At 39.0% G+C, this 22,518-nt stretch overlaps 1 protein-coding gene across 6 annotated transcripts in view; it reads right to left on the reverse strand.

The window, feature by feature from the left end:
- Positions 1–22,518, reverse strand: part of Nsd3 (nuclear receptor binding SET domain protein 3) — a 117,471-nt gene that overhangs the window by 23,392 nt on the left and 71,561 nt on the right. For 4 of the 6 annotated variants that reach the window (XM_017801843.2, XM_017801846.2, XM_029570785.1 and 1 more), the window contains exons 8-15: positions 15,650–15,750; positions 13,476–13,521; positions 10,481–10,611; positions 9,593–9,721; positions 8,761–8,887; positions 4,939–5,136; positions 4,373–4,543; positions 102–248 (exon numbers count right to left, since the gene is read on the reverse strand). In XM_017801843.2, the coding sequence (XP_017657332.1) occupies positions 102–248; positions 4,373–4,543; positions 4,939–5,136; positions 8,761–8,887; positions 9,593–9,721; positions 10,481–10,611; positions 13,476–13,521; positions 15,650–15,750 (1,050 nt within the window). Of the gene's footprint in view, positions 1–101; positions 249–4,372; positions 4,544–4,938; positions 5,137–8,760; positions 8,888–9,592; positions 9,722–10,480; positions 10,612–10,970; positions 12,571–13,475; positions 13,522–15,649; positions 15,751–22,518 lie in introns of those variants that run through there. The other 2 variants (XM_017801847.2, XM_008847765.2) reach the window with 2 other exon arrangements.

Raw genomic sequence — 22,518 nt, forward strand, 5'->3', positions numbered from 1 at the left:
AGTGCTTGACAGGCATATATAGCCCCCCCACCCCCTCATGTAAAGAAGAAAAAAAAAAAAGGAAATGCAAAAATAAAGAGATAAACTATTTTAATTGTTACCTTTCTCATATTTCTTTTTGGAAGCTGACGAAGAAGGAATCATAGGTAATTTCATCAACTCTGCACGGTTTGATTCATTCAGTAGGTAGTGGGATTTATAGGCATATGAACTGAACATGGGGTCTGAATTGTCCTGAACTATCAGCCCTATATGAAACAAACAGAAAGAGATGAGCTGCAATGAAACTACCCATGATTCCATGAGGGAAAAAAAAAAAAAAAAAACACCTACTATGCTCCTGGGCCTTACAATTAGGGATGGGATGTGAATATGAAGAAAAACAATCTTACAGAAAGGCTTTCTACAGTTATTAAAGAAGAGGTAAGCTATTGGGTAACTTATCTTTATATAAAAAAGCTCCCTGCTGCAGAAGAAAACTCTGAATACTTTAATATGTACACAGTATTTGACAATGTACTAAAAATTCCCTAAGGGGGGAAAGCTACATTCCTTCATGTTTAGCAGTACTATGTTGATAATCCAAAGAACAAAATGAAGTATGAGTTACCTAGAAATAAAAATAATTTACATAGCATAGGCTTTGATCTACTTTCAGTACATCAAACAGCACTTAAAGCAGAGCTAAGTCTTTCCTTTTCTCCATAGCATCTTGAGATATACTCAAATTCTGTCATTTTCTGCTAGATAATGAAACTGTTCTCTATCAATAAGATATATGATTTTAAGAGTCCTAATTTCCTGAACTTCACTGAAGTTGTGCAAACCGTTTTAATTTTTTGTTGCCATGATAGAAAGTGACTGCCAACTTAAGGGGTTCTAGAAGCAATTCTTTTGATATAACTACCATGTAGCTATCTCCTATTTGGAAGAAAACATAAAATCTGCTGCAACATACTTGCTCCCAACATCCCCAGTTAAGTCTATAACGCAGCCATATGGTACTCTCTATCCATTTTGAACTTAGGTGGGAAGAGTCTTGTTTTGAAAAGGGTGACCATTGACTTTTTTGTGGGTATAAACTTTATTTAATGCTGCCCCCCACTGAGATGGCATCTAGAAATGTCTCTGAACAGGTGACAGAATGGAACTTAATATGTTAATAAATAGGAATCTTCTAAGAAAACTTACATAATGTCAAATAAATTCCATCCATTTAATACAAAGAGGTGGTGTATTAAAACAAAGAAAAATTCTTAATGAGTTAAGAAATATAGAAAAATAAGCTATGTTTTTTAGAGCTAGAAGAAATTATTAAAGTGCTTTCTTCGTGTATAGATTATAGTTAAGGTCTCTTTATTAAAAAATGATTTTAATAAATGCTCATAAAAGATCACAATTTCTGTATGAAAATCACTTTATTGTAATGAACTCATAAACAAAAACATCATGAATCTTAAACAAACACTTGCCCAGTTCCAAATTCTATATATTTAAATGATGGACAGAATAGCCATTCTGAAAAAGAAAAATGAAATCACAAATTCTGCAGGAAAATGGATGGACTCAGAATGCATAATATTAAGCAAGGTCACTCAATCTCAGAAAGAAAATAACTGCATATATGGAAAAAATATATTTTCAGAAAGAAAATAACTGCATTATATTCCCTCATATATGGATCCTAACCTATAATGTACACATGTATATGTAAACTAATGTATCTGTGGGTATAACATAAAAAAAAGGGAAAGGACACAAGAGTCATGAAAGAGGACAGAAAGCTAATTATTTCTCTCGTTTTAACTTTGTCATGGTGTTTTCTTTCTTGTGGTGGACAGTGTATTAAACTATAATTGATAGTGAAAGTGTGAATCCCTCAGCAAAGCTCTTCAGCTTCAGAATGGCTAGTCAAAATCACATATTTTTACTTCAGAAGACTTTTGATTTAAACTTTCTCAAATCTCATCATCTGATATATTTAAAATAAATTTCCACAAACTTCTGGAAAAGAAAATGAAGTTTTCTATTTATTGTACAAAGTTCCACAGCTAAAACCTTGGGAATTAACATTACATGGGCATTTAAATACATTTACATGTATCTTTCAGAATACTATCTAATTTATCAGATATAAACCTGCTATTAAACCATGGGGCTTTCTCTGATGCATATTATCCTCAAGCTTTTAGTCAAGGGATAGAAGTTTAATATAACAAGATGGTTAGAGTTTTCTGTAAGTGGATCATTTTCTATTTGTTCTAAACTGAAAACACAGCTTTAAAAAAGCAATTGGTTATCAAATATAGCATGCAAAAGTTGGTTAGTATGTTGATTGAACTACATTCAAAATTTATCCTAAAGAAAGCCAACATATTAATTATAAATTTGGTGTTTAAAATGTTGGATGAGTTATGACGGCTTATGCTCTATTGTCAAGTGCCCAGTGGTACAACAGTAGGGGTTTCATCCTTCCACTGTCACTCTTCTGTCTACAAGTCTCTAAGGCTGGGTATCGATTTACAGTTAAATAGGCATCCTATCACCACTCCCTTCAGCAACAGAAGACGATGGTGATAGCTCTGTATTTATCATTTGCCTATCTGAATCCTTTCTGTTGCCTTCAATGTGAAATGAAGTGTCTTGGTTCAACTCCTACAGGCTTCAAAGCAGGGTATAAATGTAACTGTGCTAGATTTAGGCTGGGGATAATGGTGGGAGAGATCCTAGGTTTGATCCCCAAACCACAAACAAACATACAAAACAAACCAAAATCAGTGCCTCCCATTCTGATGGCAAACAGCATATATATTGAGAAAACCAAGGCAGGTAGAAAGACTCAGTACAAGGAGCCCAGCTGACTAGAGAAAGGACATACAAGAGGCCAATACGCTCAGGACTATCACTGATTTAGTCCTTTACTGCCTATCTCCTCTAAAGTATTTCTTAAAAATGAGATACAAAAGCAAAACAACCCAAGACCTTTCATACTTTATAAGCTGACATAGTTAAAAGCCGATAGTCCCAGCTGCTTAGAAAGCTGAGACGGGAGGATCACTTGAGCACACAAGTTTAAGACCAGCCTAGACAATATAGCAAGACCTCATCTCAAACCAGAAAAAGAAAACCTTAACAAAAAGAATAGTACTTGCACCAAATTAACTGATTCCCAAAGCAAAACAACAACAACAACAACAACAACAACAACAACAACGTTTTGATCTTCAGTGTGGTCTAAATATAACAGGCTTGATATGCCTAGGAGTTCTTTCCAATGTCATACAAAGGGAAATGCAGAAAGTGGCATTTGTATTAAACAAAACAAAAACAGCATGTGGGCATAGTTGATTTCTATAATACTAATTACCAAAAGAAAGTTTAATTGTAATACAGTCAAGATAAAGGTGGATAGTGTATATCATAGTCACAGAAATTATATTTTCTATGTACCAGGCACTTAAGTTTGCTAGTACCACCCCCTTATGGCCCCTCAGTGGACACAATACTATTTTCAGTATTAATCTCTTGGTGTGCTTAAATACCAACAGCTGGTAAGCAGGAAACCCTACATCTGGCTCTTCACTAAACCAACATATGTTTCTTTGGCTGTATCCTATCAGGCCCTCTCAGTGCCAGATCAAAACATTATGAAACACACCATAACAAAAAGAAGTGTGCTAGCTTTACTTTCCAAGTAAAATCCCAAGCAGCTGGAAGCTCTGGCTTGAAGACGATGACATGGGAAAGGTCTACTTTAAGTAGAAAATTTTTTAAAGAAAACAATCTTTTGAGTAATGAAAGTATTAACTAGAAAAATCAAGAACTTATCTAAGTTTTTGTTTTGCGTACCACCAGGCCCAACTTTCTAAACTACTTTTTAAAAAATATTTTACTTATTTTATTTTTATTTTTTTTATGTGTAGGAACGTATTTCCTACATGTGTGTAAGTGCACCCATGTCAGGCAATGCCCGCAGAGGTCAGAAGAGAGCATCGGATCCTGTGCAACTGGAGTTACTGACAGTTGTTAGCCGCCATGTTGGTGCCTGGAATCAAACCTGGGTCTTCTGCAAGAGCAGTCAGTGCTCTTAACTGACAGTCATCTCTCCAGCCCTCTAAAAAAGTACTTTTCAAATACAGATTTTAGCTTAGCTTCTGGAAGAATTAATATTCTAACAATTTGGCTGTCTCATGTTATAAAAGGAACTGGCTCCTGGAAATGGTCTCACTCAGGAATAGAACAGAATGGAATTCAGCACTCAGTGGGACATTGTATGAGAAAGCCTGAGTTCTCTCCCAGTGAGGAAACTGATTTCAATGGAGAAATATGCCAACAAACTCAAAAAGAAGCAAGAAAATGAGCTAGTACTCACCTCTGGCACAAACGAAACAAAAGCCTACATTCACAGCAGCAGAAGAATTACTCCGTTTGGAATGGTTACTACAGATGAGAACATGGGAGGACACAGCTACGCTTCCAGCAGCGACACAAGCATCTCCAGAGTGATATGCAACTGGACATCTCAAGCACCTCATCATCCGCCCTATGTGAAGACAAGTCGAGAACCAATCTACACCATGATGGCTAGGACACTTTGGGAGTTGGGTTTCTTTTGTTTTTTCCCATATGACACTAGATAATTATAATTTTTTCCTTCACTAAGCTGACTCTGTCATTCCCAATAATCATTTCCAATAATCATTCCCAATAATCAAAAGAAACACAGTCTACACCAAATATGGTATATAAATCTAAAGGACTTTCAAGTGTGTATTTGAACATAAAGAACTTTGTTCTCCTAATTTACAACTTAATCCCTGCCTAACAAGTCATTACTGGTCAGCTTTTAAACCTAGAGACAAACACAGAGAGAATACCCAATATTCTTTAAAAAGATGTGATGAGTCTACTCTCTGCCCCTCCTTAGCTCTGCGTTACCTTTGCTGGCTTTGTGGATATCTTTCTCCATGGAGCAGGCAGAGCAGCAGTGCTGGGGACAGCGGAATCCTTTGGACTCAAAGATGGCAGTGGGGAATTTGCGGACACAGGCTTCATGATAAAATTTCCCACAAGTATTGACAGAACAACGTTTCACATCCTTGCCAGACACCTTACATGAAAAACATGGGTGCTGCCCTGCAATATTGGTGAGGAGCACAGGTGAAACACAGGTTAAATAAAATCAGATTAAAGCATATTCCTTCCATCCATCCATCCATCCATCCATCCATCCATCCTTCCATCCATCCTTCCATCCATCCATCTATCCATCCGTTCACTTGCAGTACTAGGTATTGAGCCCAGGGACTTAGGCATGCAAGGCAAGCACTCTGTCACTGAGCTACATCCCAATCCTTGGCTTTTTGAAACAAAGACTCTCTATGCACCTCAGTCTAGCCTCAAACTTGCCATCCTCCTGCTTTAACCTCCATAGTCCTGAGATTTCACGGTGCACCTCCACATTAGTGGAGCTTTTATGTAGAAGTAGCTACAAACATCAAAGAGCTACTCCTGAAACAACCTCTATTATTACATTTCAGAATTTAGCATACAAAAAGAAGCATAAAAACATCCTAAAGTAAGATTATAAAACTAGAATTCTCAGCACTTGGGAGGTAGAGGCAGGAGGTATCAGGATTTCAAGGCCAGTTCATTAAACCTGTCCTACTCAAAGTCAGACCCTGCACCCCCCCCCCGACCCCGTGTGTGTGTGTATGTGTGTATATGTTTAGGCCACAGTGAGCTGAGCAAGTCTGACATTGTCTTCCTCAATAGTTCTCCATGTTTTGTTTTGTTTTGTTTTGTTTTGAGACAGGGTCTCTCACTGAACCTGGAGCTCAATCAATAGCTAGACTGGCTGGACAGGAGCTGGAGAGATGGCTCAGTGGTTAAGAGCACTGGCTGTTCTTGCAGAAGACCTGGGTTTAAAATCCAGCACCTACATGGTGGCTAATAACTTTACTTCCAGGGGATCCATCACCCTCTTCTGTCCTCCACAGGCACTGGGCAACATATGGGTGCACTTAACGCACATGCAGGCAATATACTCATACACAGTAAATAAATTAAAAAGAAATTTAAAAAAATGATGTGAAATCAGTATTCACTTCGGAGGTTAGCCAAACCTGGTTCTTTGAAAATAATTAACAAAACTAGTATCACTGATGTGAGTAACACACACTAAACAGGATAAAGCACCAATACTAAAAATATGAGAAATGAAAAATGGGACATCACAACAAATCTACAAACATTAAAAAGATTACAAAGACATTACTACATTTTTGCTAATAGATTTAAAAGTTTGGATCAGTATGAAAATTCCTAGAAAAATAGACCTTACCCACACTAAAACAAAAGTAAATTGAAAATACAAATAGTTCTTAAAATTATTAAAGAAATTAAAGCTATAATTAAATACCTTCCAACAAAGAAAATTTCAGGCCCCAGATGGCTCCAGTAGTGAAGATGCCAAACAAAGGAAAAACGTAATGCTAATTGTAATAGACGTAGAAAAGAATAATGGAACAAGTCTAAGAAAATATGTATGGAAGAGCTGGGTGTGGTGGCACTCGCATTAATCCCAGCCCTGGGAGGCAGAGGCAGGTAGATTCAAGGCCAGCCTGGTCTACACAGCAAGTTCCAGGCCAGCTGAGATTACAGGGAGACCGTGTTTCAAAAGACCAAAAAAAAAAAAAAAAAAAAGTTAAGGATTTCTTTATTCTATAAACAACTCAAATATGGAGGAAAAAATATGCAAATAACCAGGCAAGACTTATAATCAATAAATACAGGAAAAAAAAAACCCACAGCAGCCCAAGTAAAAGAGGGTATAGGATGTGAATAGTCAATTTGTAAAGAGTCAAAAGACAAATGGCGAAAAAAGAAAATGCTCAATTCCACTAGTAACCAGATAGTATTAGCCAAAACCAGTTATGAAACAGAAATAAAACCTTAAGAGTTTGATAACACCAACTGCTGATAAGGGTGTAAGGGAAAGACAGCAGCACTGACAGAAACTGAAAGGAACTACCAGAGGAGGCCCCTGGCAGTACGTACCATGATGAAAGTATAGTCACTTCTTGTGGCCTAGAAAGTCCCCAAACTAGAATCTAGAAATGTTCCCAGAACTTCCTTCTAGAAGTGGAAATAATCATAGTACCTATCTCATAATGCTAGAAGATCAAATGCTTATTAGCACTAATAGCACCTGGCATTTAGTGTTTAATAAACACAAAATAGAACTACCAATTAAAAATTTTTTTTAATATTTTATTTACTTTTATTTTATGTGTATGAGTGTATTGCCTGCATGTATGTGAGTGCACCTGTGTCATGCAATGCCTTGGAGGTCAGAAGAGGGCTTCGGATTCCCCTGGAGCTGGAGTTAAGGACGGTTTGTAGCTACCATGTGGGTGCTAGGAATTGAACCCAGGTCCTCTGCAAGAGCAGTCAGTGCTCTCAACCACTGAGCCATCTCTCCAGCCCCAAAACTACCAGTTTTTTATCTAAAGGACCTTAGAGCTAGATGAGGTGGCACAGGCCTTCAATCCCAGCACTCAGGAGGCAGAGGCAGGCAGAGCTCTGTAAGTTCAAGGCCAGCCAGGTCTACATAGTGAATTCCAGGCCACCTGGGGCTACGGGGAGACTCTGTCTCCCCTCCCAAAAAAAACCAAAAAAAACAAGGACTTTAGGAGGTGTTAATTTGGCAACTTGAGTTTCTAGATTGTGTTAACTGAAGTGGGATGGCCTATCTCAAATGTATCTCAAATTATTCCATGGGCTGGGGTCCCAGACTGAATAAAAAGGGGAAAGAGCCGAAGAGAACAGCAGCATTTATCTGCTTCCTGATTCTAAGTGTAATGTAACCAGTAGCCTCCAGCTCCTGCCACCATCCCTTCATCATGATGGATATTGTCCCTTGAAATGTAAGCCAGAACGAACCCTTCCTAAGTAGCTTTTGGCAGGATATTTCGTCACAGCGATGAGAAAAGAAGCTGATACAGGAGGCAAATGTTCAAATGAAAACATAAAGTAACTGTTAAGAGAATTCACACAAAAGGGAAAAAAGGAGGAAGAAAATCAAAAAGTCAAAGGAAAAATCGGCATATCATATATACTTGATGTCGAGCTGTCTCTTAGATGATCACAGCTTAAAACAAAGTGCCACATATAGAGACATACAGAGAGTTCCTAGAATCAATGCCACGCCAGCACTAATCAGCTCTTCACTTGCTGCTGTTTCAGACGGAATAACTTACTGCTTCCCATGAGTTTGATAGGCTCATGGCTACATAGAGAAGAAAAACACCTAGTACATTTGTGTTCTAACAGCATAGTAGCATACGTAGTGGAATAAGAATAAATGGCAAAATCTAAGTTAAAAAGAACTTTAAAAGCACTATTTTTCCACTAAATATATAACCACAGTTATACTTCTGATTGATACTTCCTGAAGTCTAAAGGACTTTAAACCAATTTAAGTTCACACACATAAAAATCTTAAAGTCATCTGAAAAGCAACTCAATTCACATATGTCCTAAATAATAAATGATATTTCGCTAGATTTTATGGCACAGGCACAGTGTGAGAGGAAGCTTGGATTTTTCCTTGACCCTGGGAAGGTTAACACTAGATGTCCTCTGTCCTCACCTGCTGAAGTACTCATGAGAGGGAAGGAGAGCCAGTCTAACGGTGGAAAGAGTCATAGGGGTGGTGCCACAGCACATCTTCCCTGCCCAGCTTCCCAAGCAGCTTACCGGTTTTACACTCGGTGCAGACGAACCTTCCCTCAGGGACTACAGTCAGCCCCAGGCACTCCAGGTGAAACTGTCTACAGCATTCCCCGTCACAAGGAACCAGAGAATCACCCGGGTTTTCACAGATCTGAAATAGGGAAGTAGTTGTGCTTAAACTTCAGCATGGAACTGACATGCTGAAGTACAGGCCATGGGGTTTAGCAGGTCTAGAAAAGGGACCCAAGAATTTGCATTTCTAACATCCTGAAGAGGCTAACACTGGTAGACCTTTGCCCCGCAGCTTAAACCATCATTTCCAGACTCAGTATGGTATAAAGTTTAAAAGTCATACTTTTGGGGGGGATCTTTTTGAGACAAGGTCTCCCTGTAGCCCCAGCTGGCCTGGAACTCACTATGTAGAGTAGGCCGGCCTCAATCTCATAGAGATCCACCTGCCTCTGCCTTCCAAGTGCTGGGTTTAAAGGTGTGCGCCATCACACCTGGCTCACATACTTCATTTTTTATGATCCTTTCTTTAGGATCTGCACAGTTTAACCTTTCTTCATAAGACATAGTTTTCCAAAAGGGTAAAAATACATTTAAAACGTTAGTATGAATGCAAATTTAAGAAAATATCCAGAACTTTTCACCTGACATTTACTTCTAATTAATATTGCAATGAAGACTGCACTTCCATTTGAATGACAAGTATTACAATTCAACAAAGAACCTTATAAAGAGCCTTCAGACCTATAGCTTTAGAAAGCAATGTAGTAAAAACACCACCCTCTTTACAAGAGATGAGGTTACAGTTGGCAGATCTGGTCACACTTACACGTAGTCACCTGCCTACCTGACACACAGTGTCCTTCCTACTTATTCCAGTGCCTCTTCGAGACAAACTTGAATCCACGGACTGCACATCAGAAACATCTGCATCTGCAGCGGCTGAAGGGCTATCTACTTGTTTTCCAAAGCCTACCTATATAAAAAACAGCACATTTTTAAAGAAAAACAAAACAAAATCTCTTGCAAATTTAGACACTATAAGATTCCTAGTAAAACTCAAATGATCCCAACAAAAATCTCATTTTCTAGGCTGGGCATGGTGGTGTACATCTTTAATCCCAGCACTCAGGAGACAGAGACAGAAGCAGAGGCATATCTCTGTGAGATCAAGACCAGCCTGATCTACAATGGGAGTTCCAGGCATGCTGGGGCTACAGGGAGACCCTATGATCCTGTTATATAACAAATGTACAAAATAAGTTATAAAATAACCAAAATGATTTTCTCTCCTAGGGGTTTGTGGATTTTTTTTTTTCCCTAAAGGCAGACTACGACATGTACCACATTTGGATGTGTCTAAGTCTTAGAAGCTTGATTACTTCACATCTCCTACAAAAGGACCCTGGCAGCTTGTTTGCAGGTGTAGCAGGAGAGTGTATCTATTCACAATACCCTTTGGTAATGATCTTCCTTTCCTGGGAAAGCTGTCCTCTTCGGCTGTGAGGTTTCACTCTGGGAGTGAAGGAATGAGGGAGGAAGGGGGCACCTATCTAGTCAGCCAGATAAGCTGAATCAACTGTGCTGATCAATAGTAGAGCCAGTTCACCCTTACATCCTCCTCTGAGTATTTTTTAAATTTCCCTGATTTCTCTCAAGGAAATCAGGCAAAAACATGCTAGTTTGGTTTGCAGAGCAAGAAAGAGCATTTTGCCTGGACCCTGAATGTATTTACCTGTAGGTCACTCAGTCCTCTAGACTCGGAGTCAGATGTATCTCTGTATGCAGAACTAGTCATTTCTACATCAGTTGAGGCACGACTCCTTTTCTTTAGAGGCTTACAGGAATCTGAAATCTCGCTGGCACCTTAACACAACACACTGAAATTAATCCTAAAATAGTACTTAGGGTTGTTGATTTTTTTTTGTAGAATATTTTCTTTCCCCAAACTCATCTTAGGTGTGGGAGAAAAACCACAGCTCTCTTTATAACACTGAAGTTGGAAGTCAAAACTTCATAAGCTTCTGACCTTCCCAGTAGTGACTCAATTTATAACTGTTCTATTAAAACATTCGGTTCAGCTCTGCTCTATCACTATTTTCACCAATAGAGCCTGAGTTCCAGCCAAAACATCCATTCTATCAAAACTGAAGGAGAGCCAATCGATTGGAGCAATCCAGAGAATCATTCAATTTGGAGGGGAAGACATAAAACCCAACACAGTGTAGTTTACAAATATGGTTGCAGAGACATCTCCACCTTGTTTTTATTAGGGATGTGACAAATCTTTGATTTGTATTCGATTAGTACACGGATAGTGCCATTTCCCCCCAAATTTTGCAATTCAGTTGATTACTGTACCCCAAATAAATTTTGGATATTCATAATTGTTCATCTGAGACTTTCTTGGCAAAGTGGCATTTATTGTGACCATTAACAAGTGCTGCAGCACATCCACACATTTCATGCCATCTAGGAGGCACATTACTGAGAGTTGCAATGGACAATCAGTGTTCAAGTGCAGCCAAATCACGAAGAACTAGATGAGAGGCCTCTGTGGACTTTGTGCGGGAAGGAATAAATATGAAAAAAAAGGCAGAGAATAGTGTGGAAATTTTTTTAAAACTGTGTGTAATACAAATCCAGCCAAAACAATAGTGCAAAAAGTTACAAAGCAACAATCTCTTGGGCTAATGCAGTATAGGCTCTACAGAAACAGCCACGATGAAATGTGCAGATCAGGCACGGTGAATACCAAGGAACCAAGGAGATGGTTAATATTTCCACCCACAGTTTGTGTTTTGGATTTTTCCCCCAAACTTTCCATACAACAGACATCTAGATCAGCCCAGCAAGCTATGGTGGAAGTGTGCAGTCCAGAAGAGACCATGGAGAAACAAGTCTCCTGAGCCCAGGAAGATCCGCAACAGGCTGAGTGAGAGCAGCACTTGGTACATAGCCATGTTCTGTGGTGGAAGATGTGGACCTCAGGAGACTGCTCAGATTACTGGAACCTTGTTATCACATCCCATCCTACAAGTTTTCACTGAACGCTTCCTGACAGCTATAAATGAGGGTGCCTGCCCATGTTAACGCTGATTAAAAACACAAGTACACAAATCTATCTCCTTCATCGCTGGTGTATGGACCCAGAACACCACCAAAGTATTTCCTCGGCCTAAAAGATCACTGGATTAACAAGGAGTTTTAACAGAGGAACAGGAGTGCTGTACTGAGAGGCTTTCGAAGGGAAACACAGGTACCGCCAATTCCAATGAGTTTCGAAAATGCTAGAAAAATGACAAGTGCTGAAGACAGCTGTCATACTGTTCTCCATGATAACGGCACTAATATTAAAAAAAATAAGAGCTTTTAATGATTGTAATGTATACAGTTTGGGTTGTTTGGCAAAACCCTGCAGATGTATATTGATGTTTTATTTAAAAACAAAAACAAAACAGTCCATGTTGGAATTCATCAGGTAAGTTAAATGGTGGTTTTTAGGCTGGACCCATGATTTTGCTGTACCCATCCAGCTCAGAAAAAAAAAAAAGAAAAATCATTTGAATGTTAAAGCAATTGTTCAGAGTCTTGAAGAAGAAACCAGGCAAGAGAATGCCAATAACGATGATTGGCAAAATCAAAATCAAAAACAAAGAGACTGTTTATCAAGCCGCCGACAAAGAAATCTTGCATGGAGACTACAAGTCTGGAGTTTCTGGGATGAAATTGTACAGGAATCTCAGTCCACAGTTTCCTCAATCGCTGCGGAGACGGAGCTGTCACTGAATCTGACAGAGCCCTGCACTCCCCGGTCCGCCGACCCTGTGGAATGGTGGAAACACAACGCAATCAGGCCTCCTAATCTCGCAGCGATCGCGATGTCTTTTCTTGGAGCTCCGCCAAGCAGTGTTCCCTCCGAGAGGCGTTCAGTTCTGCTGAGGATCTCCACGGAGACCATCGCTGCAGACTTCTCCCCGAGAATGCAGAGAGGCTGGTGTTTTATTTTATTTTTAAATAATGCGATTTGCCCAGGGTAAATTATAGGTAATAAGTACAGTTTGAGCTCACCAAAATCGCATGAGTCATGCTATGGAGTTTGTACTGTAACCAAATTGCACACAGAAAATACAGATATAAGTTTAAGGTTTCTTAAAATTTGTGCATATCTCAAATAAATTCACACATGGTCATCTAGAAGTGGCCATAGTTATGATATGGGTAATTTTAAATTACAGAAGGGTTGTACAGCACTGTAAAAGGCAACATTTTTTTTTCCAGTCAAGCTGTCCTGATTTGTCAATAGTCCATTTTTGACAAACATTAATAGCTACTATTCGGTATTCAGTCGAATACCAAAAAAGTGGATTCGTCACATCCCTAGTTTATAAACCAGTGAAATCTCAGAATCTTATGGAGGAAAGTTGGAAGCCATATCAAATCTACATGGTGTTCTCCAATTTACCAAAACAAGAAAGACTTTTCATGTGGAAGCACAGAGTAAGATCAACTCTAAAAGTATCTCTCACTCTCTAATACACATACACACACACACACACACACACACACACACACACACACACACACAAATATGAGAGGGGAGTGAAATTTTACACTGAAGAGCAACAATGATTCACAGAGACAGACAAAATACACGAAGTACAAATAAATAATTTTTGAAAATTTAGTTTAGTCAAGGAAATGCAAAGCAACATTATAATAGAACTCACCTTTCTGTAATCCGGTCTTCACTGTAGCCTGAGGAATTGTTTCAACCTGTTTGGGCAGAAAAATATAGCATTAACAGGGAGTTTTTCACTTTTAAATAACAGAGGGAAAAAAAATAGCATTTTCATCAATCTAAGTAGTGATGAGTGATCAATGTATCTGAAATCCGAACTCAATCCCATCTTCTGGGTCAAGTTCTCTGTCCTGAGTCAGGGAGGGTTTCAGTTCTAGCTGCCTGTGCTGAATACCAAGTGACAACACACAGCCACATGCTCTTTAGCAAAGACTTCCCACCATTCCCTTGGTACATGAAGAGAACAAGAAAGCTCTCCTCAGTGTCTGGGAGGCAGGAGAGGGGTTGTTTCTGCAACCAGCCCCAATGCTGCTATGAACCCCTCCCGCCCCAAAGACATTAGGATAAATTTTTACTTACTATGATACTCAGGTTAATGTAACTCACGCCACTTTAAGACCCTTCCGCGCCTGCACTCACAGCTAAGTTGCTGGGAATCGGGACCCTCTCTGTAGAGAGTGCTACAGGGCTCCATACAGCCGGAAGCTCAATACTTGTGATGCTAGAACAAACTTAAGTTTGTGGTATTGCAATAGCACTTTCTTGAGTGTCTTATGAACAGTGTCTTGATCCTACATTAGGAGAGCGAGATCAGAAGTTATTCTGCCAATGTATATGTAAAACACGTGGTACTGGAAGACTGAACCATTGGAATAGGGAGTAGATGCTGTTTGGAAAAGTTCCTGTTTGAGCTATGATTGAATTTCATGTTTAAGATGTGGTGAAATATGCATGTTGAAACACATTTTGTAAATATTTAAGGATTGTTCTAAGCTTTTTAAAAAAAATTTTTATTTTTTTACAACAGGTAAAAAAACATACAACAGGAATGCTTTTTGTAAGATACAATTAGTTGTACAAATATAAAGTCTTCTAAACAATCACTGGTATTATTCTACTACTAACTATATATAACACAGTGGCAGTAACAATTTGTCCCATTATTTTTACTCATTCTGCTTATTAATTTTAAACTGACTGATCACAGACTGAATTTGGGAACCAGGTGGCAAAGTCACAACTTCATTTTGGTAACGAATATTATAGATTTGCAAGACTTAGATTTTTCTGGAATTTCCTAGGTATGGAAGTTATATGATAAATAAATGGCAAATGAATATATTATTGAAATTTTACCTAAATATTCTCAAAATAATTGTCTTACATGCTTGTGATAACACAAAGAGCACCCATGATGTTAGTTCCTAAATTTGGAGGTTTAAAATGATGAAGGTGATATTTTAAATTTAAAAACTCCATACTCTTCCAAGGTAAATGATTTTAAAATATAAAACATATTGGAACGAATTCTATTTCGCATTTTTTTTTAAATACCACATGGCTGGGCTATAAAAATGGATGTTCTGAGGACATAGCTCAGTTGTAAAGTGCTTACTTAAAAATGGGTATTTATTCACTTAAAAAAAAAATCAAGAAAATTCCGACTGCATTTAATTTATAGAATAATTTCTAAAATTTTCTTTGAAAAGGTAATTTAACAAGTATATTACTACATTATTACACCAGTTGAACACATTCAATCAAAATGCAACCCCCACACACACTTTTTACTTAAATATTGTTCATCTGACAATCAGATTCCAAATGAGTGCCATTCCACTGAAAAATAACATTCCTAAGGATCTGTGATACCAACAGAAAAACCAGATCATCTATGATTACCTGCTTCTTAAATATAAGAATATAAATTAAATTAATTTGATTTGTTTAAAAAATAAAACAATATATACCAGCAGCTTAGACCCCAAATCAAAAATTTTAAAAAGGGAACTCAATGATGGTTCCAAATAAAAATATGAAATCATTGTGCTTATAACAGAAATTTCAAAATGAAATGTACGGGTCTCACACCACTGACTTCCCTTTTCCTGAAGCCTAACCGTTTTCTGTGAAAGTGCTTGAAGCAGAATCACAGGGAAGGCTGTTTTCAGACATGGTCACTAAACCGGGCCAGGACAGAGTGAAGGAGAGATCAGGAAGGAGACCCAGGGCAGGGAGGACTTCTCTTTCTTTTATGACACCAAGATAAGCCACCACATTTACAGATACAACTTTTTAACTCTCTACATGTAGGAAGCCAACCTGCTCCTTTTTGATCTTCTTCTTTGGCACAACCTCAGTGGATTTCTCTGATTCAGATCGAGTCCTAATTGATCTTCTCTGTTGCTTCTTTTCTACTGAGCCTAAGGGATGATTTAAACACAAAAACAAACAAAAACCTCTTTAAGGATGGCCTGACACTCATATTGTGAAGATCTGACCATATTCCTTGCTTTTTTTACCCTTTACATACAGAATTTTAATAAAAAGCATTAAAAAAAGCTTTTAAATACTTGGGAGCACAAAATTATTTAATAGTTCAAATGAGCTGAGACTGGGATCTTACAAAATATCCTAGTTAAATAAATAAATAAAGGGATATTTTATCTTATTTTATTTTACTTTTTAAGTAAGGCCAAAACAACAGAGGCATAATTTGTCCATTTGTTTTGTGAGACAGGGTTCACTATGGCTAAACTGGAACTTGCTATATAGACCAGGCTGGCCTTAAACTCACATAGCTCACCCACCTCTGCCTCCCAAGTGCCTGAGATTAAAGGTATATGTCATCATGCCCAGTCATAGTTTACTTTTGAAGGCAGGTAAACATATTTAAGTATAACTAAGGGAGTGAAAAGATTCATTTGTTTTGTGAGACAGGGTTCACTATGGCTAAACTGGAACTTGCTATATAGACCAGGCTGGCCTTAAACTCACATAGCTCACCCACCTCTGCCTCCCAAGTGCCTGAGATTAAAGGTATATGTCATCATGCCCAGTCATAGTTTACTTTTGAAGGCAGGTAAACATATTTAAGTATAACTAAGGGAGTGAAAAGATTGAAGGGATGGGTACCAAGGACCTTATTATCCTATTTACATAGAAATTACTGATACAGGGACTGCTTATTCTGCAGGACTTGAGTTCAGCTCTCTAGTACCTAGATACCTAGATAGCAGCTAGCTAGCTAGACAGATAAGTGAAAAAGGTAGCACACATCTGTAATCTCTGTACGGGGAGACCAACAGAAGGGACCCCTGGGGCTGGCTAGACAAAGACCCTGTACCAAAAATAAGATGAAGATCAATTAAGGAAGACACCGATGTTGGCCTCAAGTCTACACACACACACACACACACACACAAACAAACAAACATATACACACACACAGACACAAAAGACAACTTGCTATTTAGAGCAGGCCTCAATCTCAGAAATCTGCCTGTCCCTGCCTCCTGACTGTTGGATTAGTGAGTTTGAGGCCAGCTGGGTTATGTGAGAGCCTGAGAAAAAAAAGAAGAAAGAAGAAAGAAAGAAAGAAAGAAAGAAAGAAAGAAAGCAATGAGTGAGCGTGGCGTTGTGGTACATACCCTGCCATTCAGATGGCAGGTGACAGAGGCAGGAGGATTGCTGCCATCCGGAGCTCCAAAGTGAGTTCCAGACACAGTGAAATTCTCTAAAAAAATTTACAATAACTTGAGGTTCCACATAAATAGTAAAAAAAGAAGCTAAGATTTAAAATATTTTTAAAATTTTATTGTTTTAAAAAATATTTATTTTTATTTTATGCGTACAAGCGTATTGTCTGCATGTATGTAAGTACAATGCCCATGGAGATCAGAAGAGGGCGTTGGATCCCCTGGAACTGGAGTTAGGGATGGTTGTTGCTGCCGTGTGGGTGCTGGGAACTGAACCTGGGTCTTCTGCAAGAGCAGCCAGTGCTCTTAACTACTGAGTCATTAAAAAAAATTTTATTACATTTTAGTTACTTTGTATACCTGTCTCTGTTCCTGTATGTGCATTTGCAACCTGTGGTGGTCAGAGAACAATGTGCAGGAGTCAGTTCTCTCCTTCTGCCATGCAAGTCCCGGGGACGGAACTCAAGCTATTAAGCTGGAGGACAGGCATCTTTACCTCTGAGCTGTCCTTGTCTTTTCTTGGGCATACATGTGTGGTATGCCTACATGTATGCATGCATGTTCACATAGATGTGTATGGTATGCGTGCACATTTGTGGGGGGGGGGGAAGACCCAGTATCAGGAATCTTTCTCAATCACTCTTCCACCTTCTTTGAGGCAGAGGCTCTCAATCAAACCTAGGGCTCACTGAAAAGGCTAGTGGGCTTTGAGGTCTCTGCCTTCCCAGGCCGGAATGACTGCAGGCCACCGTGCTTATCTGGGATTTATTTGAGTTAAGGGGATGTGAACTCTGGTTCTCTTTCTGGCAAGTGCTTTAGTGGCTGAGTCATCTCCCTGGTCTGACAATACCATATTTTAGAGCTACAGTTAATATGTTTCTAGAACATAAGTCAGTCTAATCACAGAAGATAATAAAGGTTCTGGAACCTTCCTTTTCTCTCACTCTTCTTAAACTGATGAAAATGTTTACTAAGACAAGAGACAACCTATCCTCATAGATCAGCCTGAAGGTTTCAGAGATTCATACTTAGTACAATAATCAAGTCATACACTGACAAAAATGAAACAAATGGCTTGAAAGCTAAATAAATAAGTAAATAAATAAATAAATGTATGCATGTATGAATGAATGAATGAATGAATGAATGAATGAATGAATGAACGAACAAACCCCACTTGTTCTGAGGATGGCATGTGTAGGGTTTTGCCAAACAGCCAAAACTATATACACTGCAGTCACTGAAAGCTCTTATCATCGCATGAAGAGATGGAGATCTTTCTCTATTTCTGTCTCTGGGTCTCTCTCTTTCTTTCATTCTTTAGATGAGAACTCATACAGCCCAAACTCGCCTTAAACATGCCATGTAGTAAAGAATGATTTTGAACTCCTGATCTCTCTGCCTCTACCTCTCAATGGTAGGATTCTAGGCATGTATCACTGTATCTAATTTATGCAGTACTAGGAACTGAACCTAGGACTTTGTGCATGCCATGGAGGCATTCTACCAACTGAGCTACATCCTCAGCCCTGACCTTACAAAGGGTGACGCAACATAACTTCTTAAAATTATTCTGAAAGTTCCCAAAGAACAAACATTTCAAACCACTAACAATTATTATGTTCATTTTCTAAGAGAGAAGAGGTAAACATTTCTGGATCTCCTGGGCTCACACATACACAAAGAGCTCAAGAATTCTGTCATCAGTTAACACCAACTGAGATGATGCAATTGAAATAAGTCTCTTTTCTGACCTCTGAATTACCAGAAGTTATGTTTACAAAAAGGTGAAATGATCATTTAGAAAGATTAAAAACATGCTTATCAATCACAGATGTCAACTAAACTTAGTCAAAGCTGTAGCACCCATTCTTGAAGTAAGGTTCTAGTCATAAGTTATACCCTAAACTCTATGTACCTATCTAAGGAACTAGATTGCCCTTTTCCAGGTGCAAAGAATTATAACATTCCACTTAAAAAAGAAAAAAATGAAGGTTCATAGAAGAATTTAATCTTATAATGAAAAGATTACATGAAGTTTAGTAGCTAAAGGAAAGACATTACATGAAGAATTACTCTCTCTGCATAGGAGTCTCTAGATGCATAAAGAAAGATCTTCCTACTCAAGGTGCCCCACTTCAATTCATATGAATTAACAAGTTAGGAAAACTGTTATCAAAACTGATATACCTAACTGAATAGATGAGGCCAAAAGGTGCTCTTTTTTCCCTCAAGGGGTGGATGAGACAGGGTCTCCCTGTAGCCCCTGCTTCCCTGGAACTCTCTGTGTAGTGGTCAGGCTGGCTTTGACCTCACAGAGATCCACCTGCCTCTGCTTCCCTAGTGCTGGGATTAAAGGTGTGCACCATTACACCTGACCCAAAAGATGCTCTTTACAGTCAAAGAGAACAAACTTATTCAATTATGAATAATAAATGCAAATCTAAGTCCATTTACTCTTCCCTTCAACATTACTTCACTTTCTCTTTTCAAATATTTTATTATTTTTTGTGTATGTGTGTAATGCCTGCATGTATGTAAGTACACCCATGTCATGCAATGCCTCTGAAGGTCAGAAGAAAGCATCGGATCCCCTGTAACTGGAGTTACAGATGGTTGTTAGCCGCCATGTGGGTGCTGGGACTTAAACCCAAGTCTTCTGCAAGAATAGTCTTAATCACTAAGTCTCCAGCCCCTACTTCATTTTCTTTTAAATGCGGTTTTGACATAACTTACTGTGTAACCCAAATTAGCTTCTTGCTACTCCTTCCTTGTACTCTCGTTCCCAACTTGATATTTGATGAAGACATTCTGTTTATTGTACCCCAATCAACATGTGCCCAATGCCCTCTTATTATAATATGAGAAGAATTAAGGCTGGAGCACTTAAAAGCACTGGTTCCTCTTGCAGAGGACCTGGGTTCGATTCCCAGCACCCCTACATGGTGGCTAACAACTGTCCTAACTCCAGTTCCAGGGGATCTGACCCCCTCTTCTGACCTCTGCAGGCACTGCACAACACGGGTGCATTTACATACATGCAAGCAATACACTCATACACATAAAATTTAAAAAATAAATAAATAGGGGCTGGAGAGATGGCTCAGCAGTTAAGAACATTGACTGTTCTTGCAGAAGACCCAGGTTCGAATCCCAGCACCCATATGGCAGCTAACTGTCCGTAACTCCAGTTCCAGGGGATCTGACGGCCTCTTTTGTCATTCGCGGGCATTGCACAACATGGGTACACTTATGCAGGCAATACCCGCATACACATAAAATAAAAATTTAAAAAATTAAAATAAATAAATAAAAAGAATTATACTGAGTCAGTGAAATGCGTCAGTGGTGCAATACTGCCAAGACTGAGCCTCAATCCTGGGACCCACATGGTAGGAGAACCGATTCCTCCCAAGTTGTCCTCAGACCTCCATACACACACAGGTGGTGGCACAAGTACATAAATAGATAAATAGGTAAATAAATAAATAAATAAAATAATCAAACAAACAAATAAATAAGCAAACAAACCAATAAATAATAAAAAATTTTAATAGGAAGTATACATTTGATCTCTGCCCCATTCTTAAATCCTTTCTAATTCTCTAAGTAGGTGATAGCTATGTTTTCTGTTGTAGTAAGACAACTCTTGATGGACTCCTAGGTGAAGGCTAGTCACTAGAAGGATAAGGCCATAAGTTTTTCGTCCCAAGCCAGACCCCCCAACCATACCTCTCTCCATACTCCCACACAACACCCTCCTCCAAGAGAAAACAAGCTGGAGCCCGAGTTAACAATAGAACAGACCTCTGTGATGAAGCCTCCAAAACCCTCTGAACTACAGGACTGGGAGAACTACTAGGTTAGAGAGCAGAAGGGGGTGCCTGAGAGGGCAGACAGCCTTAAAGACTGTGTGGAAATTATGCTGCCCCTCCCCTCCCCGCCACCCCCGTGTTACCCTCTGAATCTCTTTATCTGGCTGCTCATCTGTTCCCTCTGTGATATCTTTAATAAAGCACTTACCCAAGTTGTCTGAGTGATTAGCAAATAACTGAACCAGAGGGAAGAGATAGTGGGAGCTCCAATGTGCAAGTTACCAAACAGAAATTCTAGACAGGTGTTAGGCATGGTGGCACATGCCTGTAATTCTACCACTCAGGAAGCTGAGGCCAGAGGATCTTGAGTCCAAGGCCAGCCTGGATAGGGAGAACACTGCCTCAAAAACAAACAACAAAAATGGGGAAAAAGTTCTGGAGGCACCTGAGATTATGAAGCAGTCTTGAATACTGAGCCCTTAAGCTGTGGGATCTGAAGCTGGGCATTATGGGTGGTACACACCCATAATCTAGCACACAGAAAGCAGAAGTAAAAAGACGGTGAATCTGAGTCTAGATTGGGCTACAGAGCAATACTCTACTTCCAAAAAAACAATAAACAAATCAACCAACAAATAAATAAAACTGTGCTATCTAATATTCTCCAGGTAGAAAGTGTGAATGGACTGCCTAGAAAGTGTCTAGTCAGTGTGGGGAAAAAATCCACTCATCTGGGTCACAGGAGTGTGCAAGGTAGCCAAAGTAAAGAAATAGCTTGTCTTTTCTTATTACACAATTACTTCTGAGTCCCCAGCCCCCCCAATTTAAAGAACAAAATGAAATAAACCAAGTTAATTTTTTCTTTTTTTTTTTGGTCTTTTTGAGACAGGTCTCCCTGTAGCCCCAGCTGTCCTGGAACTCACTATGTAGACGAAGCTGGCCTTGAACTCACCGAGATCCCCCTGCCTCTGCCTCCTGAGTGCTGGGGTTAAAGGTGTACGCCACTGTGCCCGGCAATTTTATTTATTTTTAAACTAAAGTTTGAACCTAGGCCCTTGACATGCTAGGCAAGTACTCTACCATTGAGCCTTTTTGGGGTAGGGGGTTGGAGGGAATTGTTGAGACAGTTTCTCATTCTGTAGCCCAGGCTATCTTGGATCTTACTGTATAACCCAAATTAGCTTCAAACCCTCAGTGATCCTCTTGCCTCAGACTCCTGTGTGCTAGGGCTACAGGCCTGAACCACACCTGGCTCTCAACTTGTTTTAGTGTGATTTTGGGTTTTTTTTTTTTTTTTTTTTTTTTTTTTTTTTTTTTTTTTCGTCTCCTTGTAGCCCCAGCTGTCCTGAAACTATGTAGACCAGGCTGGCCTCGAACTCACAAAGATCTGCCTACCTCTGTCTCCCAAGTGCTGGGATTAAAGGTGTGTGCCACCATACCCAGCAACTTGTTTTAGGTTTATTTTGGCACAAGGTCTCACAAATTTACCCATGCTGACCTTGAAGTTGTGATCTTCCTGACTCAAACTTCTTCAAACTGGGATCACAGGACCAACTCTTTTCTTACTAAATGAAACAGTACTATAGAAATTATATTACTCATATAATACTGTTATTATAAAGCAATTCTACCAGAAAATCAGTTAAAACTACGATACATCATAAGTTTTTTGAAAAAT

Source organism: Nannospalax galili, unplaced genomic scaffold (assembly GCF_000622305.1).
Source record: "Nannospalax galili isolate Female #2095 unplaced genomic scaffold, S.galili_v1.0 scaffold924, whole genome shotgun sequence".
NCBI lineage: Eukaryota > Metazoa > Chordata > Mammalia > Rodentia > Spalacidae > Nannospalax > Nannospalax galili.